At 43.1% G+C, this 8,416-nt stretch overlaps 1 protein-coding gene across 2 annotated transcripts in view; it reads right to left on the reverse strand.

The window, feature by feature from the left end:
* Positions 1-6,516, reverse strand: part of max (myc associated factor X) — a 9,283-nt gene extending 2,767 nt beyond the window's left edge. The window contains exons 1-3 of one of the 2 annotated variants that reach the window (XM_031861517.1): positions 6,347-6,516; positions 6,033-6,059; positions 230-391 (exon numbers count right to left, since the gene is read on the reverse strand). In XM_031861517.1, coding sequence (XP_031717377.1) covers positions 230-391; positions 6,033-6,059; positions 6,347-6,382 — 225 coding nt within the window. In that variant the 5' untranslated portion in view covers positions 6,383-6,516. The remainder of the gene's footprint in view (positions 1-229; positions 392-6,032; positions 6,060-6,346) is intronic. The other variant, XM_031861518.1, reaches the window with a different exon arrangement.
* Between the last annotated feature and the right edge of the window lie 1,900 nt (positions 6,517-8,416).

An 8,416-nucleotide genomic window follows, 5' to 3' on the forward strand; every position in this document is an offset into this window, starting at 1 on the left:
ACACACACACACACACACACACACACACACACACACACACACACACAATGAAGGAAGTAAAGACTAAAGACATCTGCATCTCTGTATTAATCCAACAAGGGAAAAAAACATTAAAATGGCATTGCGACAGAAATGCACTCATCCGTGCACAACATTTGCAGTACAGTTCACAACAACAACAGGACTTCACCATTTACTAAAACGTGTCAAAAGTTCAAAGTTTCCTTACATGAGAGCCGGAACATCGTGTGCCTGGAGGACTGGCAGGCTGAGCTTTACCGACCTTCTCTCCCTGCAGGGCGGGGACAGAGTCCCGGAGGCTGTGAAAGCTGTCTTTGATGTGGTCCCTACGTTTGCGCTCCAGGGCATTGTGGTGTGCCCGTTTGTCTGCCTGCAATGACAAGAGCCACACGGCCTTTAGACGGACAGCAGAGCAGTGTGGGTAGAGGACAGCGGGGGTGTCACAGGTCCACCTACACAAACGGCTCTGCTGCCACAACAACAACAACTGGCTTTGTAGTTTTCACTCGGTGTCGGAGGCAAACGTCACAAAAGATGTCATCAGGGACCCAGCTACGGGTCATTTGCATTACTGATTAATCTGCAGATTATTTTTCTTGATGAATTGCTTAATCCAACAGAAATACTGAGGAATGTCTGAACCCCAAAGTGACATCTTTATAATTGCTCGTTCTGTCCGACCATCAGTCCAAAAACCCAAAGATTTTATATTTACTATCAGAAAAAAGACAATTTACGACGACACACGACGGGAGAACATACCGATCTAACCCTAATTTATTCTAGTTTATCATAAACAAACGCTCATCCTTAATGTAATGACTCTTGGTTGCCTTATATTTTTACATTAATGTTGAGATTGAAGTTTTGAAGCCTTAAAACACTAATAACACGAGTTCTTGTGTTAGTAGTTGCTGGATGCTGTTATTTGGTGGAGACCTCACAGTCCACTACACAACAGAGGGGAAATAACTACCTGCTGGTTGTCATCAGTAAATAGATTACAATTGAAATTTAAAAAAACTAATTCATAAACTGCACCGTTACAGCAGCAGAAGGGTCTCAATTCACCAAGACGATGCAGATTATTGATGAATCAACGTCTTCAGAGGATGTTAGCGGAAGAGGTCAACGAACGGACCTGCCGTATATTTTATGTTATCAGTCGTTTTTGAATTGTCTCATTAAAAAAAAACAGATTGATTGAAAACTGACAAAGGAGGAAACCTAAAGTTTCAGAAACTAGCTGGCAAATGATCTGTTCTCTCCAACAAGACTGCACACGACAACAATGAAATATTGAGATTAATCCAACAATCTCACATCTGGTTCAAAATACATGTAATGACACAATTGTGTAATTGCCACCATATTTTTTTATTCACGTTAAGCGCAAGAGTTCACGGGAAAACCAAAATCCACAAACTGATCACATGCTCCTTGGCCCGACTGTATGTGCATCAAATATCACTCAACTTTCATCACAACAAGTTGCTGTATTCTGTTGCCTTTTTGTATTCTGTTACCCCCTCCTGAGCCTCCACCCCCCTCCTTCTATTTGACCCCCCCACTGCATTTCTGTCCCTCCTTCTCTGCAGGAGCTCACAAGAGTGGCCGTTCAGATTCATGTCCGGGCCAGGGTCAAGACACTCGAGTCATTAGAAGGGGTGAGAAGGTGGGCGGACGAGAACAGCACATCCTGAAAGACTACACCGAAGGATTTAAACAGTCGTAGTTTTGTAGTCCAAGATTAAAGGCTCCTAAGAAGAAGATCTTAGTTGATGTGCAGGATTCTCCAGTATGCTCTCTACATTACAGCGCTTTAATCATATTACCACAGCCAAATTAATCATATATCATTTCAGGCTGTTTCACGTCAAACCACATTTTTTCACGTCCAAGTTAAATAAGCTCATCCTCATTTTAAACATCCCCAATTAACACGCAGAGGCTCATATAACAGCGCCTCACAGGACAACATTTCCACCACACATTTGTATTGTAATTAGACTGTAAAGGCATAAGATGGCTGCCGTGATCACATGACCAGAGGCAGCCGGCAGATCAGTTTGCTGCCTGTCGTTCGACCTGTTTTTAGGCCAAACCATCGCGGCCTCCAATCACGTCTGACTCTGGCCTAATCCACGCCGTCACCAGGCGGAGAGACATCAAGTGCCGACGCCCAATCAAAGCCGGCACAAGCGCGACCGATCATCTCGCTTCGTACGCCAACAAAAGGAGGCCCAATTTTTAATACCAGCAATGAAACGGCACGGTGGTGTGGTCACGACACAGGAGAAGTCACATGACCTGGCGTCATCCGACTCCTTTAGTCCAACGATCACAACAGCAAAAAAAACAAAGTCGCAACAAAGTGAGACAACACGCAGGTTGAGACAAGCCCCCAGTGTGTCATGTGTTTGGTGGGAAGGCCGGCGTGTTACATGTGACTCAGCTACCAAACATCTGGAACAAATACAAGCTCCTGTTTAGCAAATTAATGCCAGAAAACCAACTATCAGACTAGATGACACGCATCTGAAACTGAAACCGTAGTAAAAAAACAGGGTTATCAAAATTCCCTGCATGTAACTGACAACTCCCGGCTTGTGATTAGTCGGGCTGGCATGGTGACAGCTGCTCATGAGGCTCAAGAGCCACAACCCATCCAGGAGAGACCAGTCCACTAGAACCACGTGCTTCCTCCTCCTCCTCCTATCATACACAAAGCCAGAGAGAACGAGGCTCCACTCCCTCCATTAACCCCGGCACAAACAAACACATGACTGGTATTGATGGCATGTGCAATTACAAGTCTGGCTGCCATTGTGATGTGCGTAGTGTCACTTTAAGGGTTAGAAAGACCATGTGGCCGATTTCTGAAAGAACTGAAGACACTAAAGTATAATAATATACAGAATACACTTCAGACTTTGCTTCCAGCAGTACATTCTAAAGTAGTGTTGATCACATTCTGTGACACACACACACACACAAAACACTAAAGACGCATTTGATCAGCTGAAAACTAAGACTTGTTTTGACTCTTAAAACACACTTCTTACATCGAGCGCGGCACTTTATATCATTAATCTTCGTAATTAAGATCCAAGAATCCAAGTATTTAAGCACTCCCCTCTGGAGCTGCTCTGTGTGCAATTACTTTGCAGTCATGGACATTAAGTGCCCCGGGTGATTTAACGTGAACACCTAACAGACTTCTTCTGAATATCACTTCTTTGAATATTTTCTCGGTGAATCACCCAATAATCTAGAATAAAAATGTTCTACTAAGTGACAGCCACTTGCCATTTTAAATGTTCTTTTTTTTTTACAGAATTCAACTATTCTTGACGCAGTGTTTCCTGAGATGTTCATGGACGAGGGTTCACACAGCAGATGACACACACGTACGTGTGTGTGATAGGTGTGGCTGTCATGTAGGCCGTCATCTAAGACCGAATGGATTACAAGACTAGATGCATCCGGATCTGGGCGGATTATCACCTCCTTAAAAAATGGGTTATATGCATAAAATGCTTAATCGTGGTATATTTAATTATACACCAAAATATCAATACATAGGCTACATTCTCTGATGGACAAATGTACTAACCAGACAGGAGGAACTTCATTATATTAAAGAAATATATCAGAATAAATACACGCTGAGAAGCAACGGTTTATAGACGCATGTCACCTAACTTCACTTCTGAACTACTTCAAACCGTACACACATATTCCAGACTGATGTAGCTTCTGTTTCATTGCATGAGAGGTTTATGAGCATCTCACTTTAGGATGAAGAACAAACAGGTTCACTGATATCAAATTACCTTCATAACTCTGGGTAATTGTACTACATGTTGCGGGGTGCCTTCTTAGCTACCTGGTATAAACTACAGGAGTTGTTAAGCACATCAGGCAGCACGAAAAACAGGTGTCCAATTACCTAAGAGCACCCAATATCAGCCATCATAAAACCGATAGCTTTAGCCGGCTGCCTGAGAGGACACGCCAGCTGAGCGGCTCCCTCCGTTCTATCCATACCTGACCACGACACTTTACATAACTGCTCCGGGTGGCGGAGCTTCCTGGGTACTGATGCCCGTCTCACATGATCTGCATAAAAGCCGGGTGGAGAACGTGGAAAACCTCCCTTCACTAAAAAAACGTGGTAAACACCAATAAAGCGGGGGCGAATGACACCACTGCATAAAACCAACAGCATGTTCTGTGAAGCTAGACTCCAAATAGAGCTGCAACAACGGCTGGTTTCATTTTTGATTCGATTATTTTAATACTTTAGTCGATAAAATGTCGGCTAATAGTGTAAAATGTCCACCGCAAGTCCTGAGAATCCACGGGGACATATTTAAATCTTGTTTTGTTCAACCAACAGTTAGGAAGCCTCAGGATATTCAACTTGCAGCAATGTCAACATTTGAGAATGTAAACCCGTGAATTGTAGACGGTTTTGTATTTAAACGATTATTTAAATGGTTGCCGGTTCATTTTCTGTCAGTCGACTTCATGCTTTAGCTTTACAGGACATAAAGCAGACTGTCGGTATCTTATCTCACACACACCGTGTAGGAAACATATTCAATATCTGCCACACCGTTAGTGCTCACAGACTTTATTTCAATGCGTGGCTCAATGATGCATCATTTATTATCGAAATCGCAAATTTTAAAAAAGTGCCATTTTGAAATTGAAAGAGCTAAAATTAAAATTATACCGCACACAGCCGATTTAACGGTGTCTTAACAAGCTGTAGCAAGTGAAAGTTTAAGCTGGCCGCCTTTGAAGCTATTAAATATTTCCCCAAATAATTCAGCTCTATTTATATACCTACAGATTAAAAAGCTCTTACACGAGACATGCAGCGATGGAGGCAACTGTCTGAGTCCGAGTGACACAAACAGCCATCAGGACATACATATTTTATAGCTTCTGTAATGATACTAAGTGAACTGAAATCAGGTTTAGAGTTCCTCAAGTGGCTCCGTGATGACGCAAAAGCAACCACGATCACCTGCAGTAGAAAAAAAAAATATTTCTATCTTAATATCGCCAATGTATATTCTAATCTAAAATGTAATCCTATTGATCCCTGAATGCCTTTCTGCACTCTAATGCTGGTAATCTGACTGGAGGTAAATCGTCGTGTTGTGTGCATCAGTGGAGTCGTGCAGCAGGGTGGTGGTGGTGGTGGAGGTGTTTTTTTCCTCTCGCGCCGGTGTTCGATGCAGCTATACGTCATTCATTTAGGCTGCCAGCCCTTTAGTGGGCCTGTAGAGAGAAGATGGCTCTAATCACTGGCTGCAACACAGGAAAACATCCCGCAGCACCTCCTTCCTGACACTGAGGCTCGTCCCTCTCTTCATCGTCACCCTCATCGTGAATGCGGCACGGATGCAAAACGGTCTCTCTTTACGGAGATGACCTAGATGTGTAATTTGCAAAAAAAAAAAAAAAAAAAAAAAAAAAAACGATCACGAGCGGACTGCCCCCCCCCCCGTAGTGTGAGGTGAAGCACCGCGGAGGGAAACGACTCGGAGAGACTAACCGACTGCCACCGCTCACAGAGAGATTTGTAATATAGCAGGGAAATAATAAACATGCAACAATAAAGGCGTTGTAGCGGGATAAAGCCTCGGTCTAAATATAGACGTCGTGTCGCCGTCTCCCTTTGGCCGCGGACAGGCAGGATGGGGGACACCCTGCAATGCACTACCGAGGAACAATCGCTACACGTAATTATATAAATGCACTGTAGTTCAATGCCACAGAAGATTACGTGCACGGATATTAATTTAAAAAAATGTAGTTGTGCCACAAGGCAGAAAGAAGTACGTTTGAGCGACATCAACCTCCACAGAATAGCATTATCGGTCGATTAAATACCGGACAAAATGAGCAGAATGTGATGGATAAATCAACTTTACAACAACAGTGAAACAGTTCTCAAGATTGGAAGAAAAAAAGAATCCCCCAGCATTACGCACCACACAGTGATATCTCGGTGAGTCTTCCTGCAAAGAAACAGAACAAAAAGTACAATTGTAGCCACATTTGTCCAGCAAATCTCACTGCCTCGATGAAGTCACTAGAAAGTTCAATTTAACAGGTTTATAATAACGCTCTGAGGCGAGAAAGGCTAGTGTTGCGTTTCAGTTAACAAGAAGCCCGATAAAAAACACACTTATGAAGACAGAGGAGCTAGCAGGCTTACTGGGAGCTAACGCTAGCTGAGCTAGTTCAGCTACATCGCCAGCTAGCTACATAACATCCGTAAAAAGCTAAAAGTGGCCATACTCACGTCACTATCGACTTCGATATCATCGTTGTCACTCATTCTTCGATAAAAAATGGGCTAGTTTAAAGGGACGCGTGGCTAAAAAAACAACATGGATCAGTTTAGCACCGTCCGGCGCTCTAACAGACAGACTGCTAAACGCTCACGTTCTGTTTGGACAGAACTGAGGTGGACTCTCCACGTGACTACACTCCACACGCTCAGGTACCACTGCGCAGCGCGGATGCGCAACATCCTGGGGGCGCGTGGGAAATGTAGTTTCTCGAGCTGTTTTTTTCCGTCTATCATTTAAAAGATATGACATTTCTCAGTGATTTTTACAGTAGATTCATTTGAAAAGAGAGATTCGTTAAGCGATGAAGGTTTTTAACACTAGTACGTTCTTTGATATTGTCAAAAGAGAAAGCAATGTTTATTCATAAACTACAATATCCAGGAGTCATTTCGCTTGCGTGTAACGTCACAGCGTCTTTCCCTTCAGGGGCATTCTGGGAATTGTCGTTGGAGTCATATTTGTATGCCAGAGAAGTTAAATAAGGCCATGGCTGAGACACGTGGATTTTAAGAATGCACTCAAGAAACACACACACACACACACACACACACACACACACACACACACACACAAACACACACTCATGTCCAAATACAACAGCCTACAAATATGCACTAATCACGTGTTTTCTTTCTCTTACCACCGATAATTCAGGTCTATTTACCGATATTTCTTTCCTTTTCAATCACAGTCGAAATCCATAGAGCTGTACTGCTACAATAACATGTGTTGATCTAAAACAGTTAGTCAATGAATTGATAAACTCAGCAACAGAAAACCAATTTGCAAATATTTTGAAAATGTATCAATTATTTAAGTAATTTTTTAGGGGGGTGGACAAAACCAGCACTCTGGGATTCTTGATATATATATATTATGTATATATATTATTTTACTATTACTATTTATTTTTGCTGATGTTTCATTGACCAAACAATTAATAGAGAAAATAATCACATATTGACATTTTGATGCTTGTGATGCAGAACTTTTACACAACACGTGCCTTTAAGATGATTTTTATTCCATGTAATGGTGGAGAAAAAAAATGTCTTATTTAGTTCGGGGACTGGTCTCAGGACATATTGCGAATAATCTGCTCTTGTGCTGTAGATAAGGAGCTTACACTGTGGATTATTTTGCACTGAAACAGTGGATCAGTAAATGTGTAGTAAAAAAAAAAAAGCTGGGAGCAGCCTCATCTATTCCCCCAGCAGGTCAAGAGGCCACAGCAGCTGCAGGCGACACCCTGCCCTCCATGCAGACACAGGGCTTTAGACCTGCACTGACCTTGATCCTACCATCTCTTCTTTCATCTTCTAGGATCGCCCCCCCCCCCCCTTTTTTCTTACCCCTAATTTTAGCCCCCCCCCCCAATTTTTCACCCCATACCATTTCATAGACTGCATGTCCTGCAGCAGAGCCAAACGGGGTCACCCAGAAACGTGGCCTGGAGCAGTATAGTCTATGTAGAGGAAAACAACACAATAAGGCCAGGCTTTTAATAATGCATCCGCTGCAGTGAAGCCTCTCCATCTCCACACGATGACAGCGAGAAAGCATGTAGCTGTATTTGTGCTCTACAAATCGCATTTGGAATTACCTCAAGGGATGGGCAATGTAACAGAAACAATATGGTAATGAGGCAAAGCAAAACAGAGACCAAGATTTTTCATGTTGGCCGTCTTGCCGCCCCCTTAACGCTATTTCCCCCCAAGGCCTGAGCTGAGTTATGAAGTGTTTTTAACGCCATTTCAGTCAATAATATTCAAGCTGCAGGGAGCTCACACAATGATTAGCTGTGGCCGGGGCAGGAGGGGGAGGGGGAGGGGGGGGGGGGGATAGTAAAAATCCAGGTATGTTAAGCACTGGGCTGTAATTATAGATAGCGAGGCTGATCAGCCCAGGTAGAGCCTTCCTCCCCTCCCCCTATGACCATTAACATGGCCTCCTTTTGTCCCCTTTCATCATATTTCAGACTACACTGGAAGGGCCCCATGCAGTCACCATTAGAGATT

Source organism: Anarrhichthys ocellatus, unplaced genomic scaffold (genome assembly GCF_004355925.1).
Source record: "Anarrhichthys ocellatus isolate YVR2014 unplaced genomic scaffold, GSC_Weel_1.0 scaffold25, whole genome shotgun sequence".
In the NCBI taxonomy this organism is placed as follows: Eukaryota; Metazoa; Chordata; class Actinopteri; order Perciformes; family Anarhichadidae; genus Anarrhichthys; species Anarrhichthys ocellatus.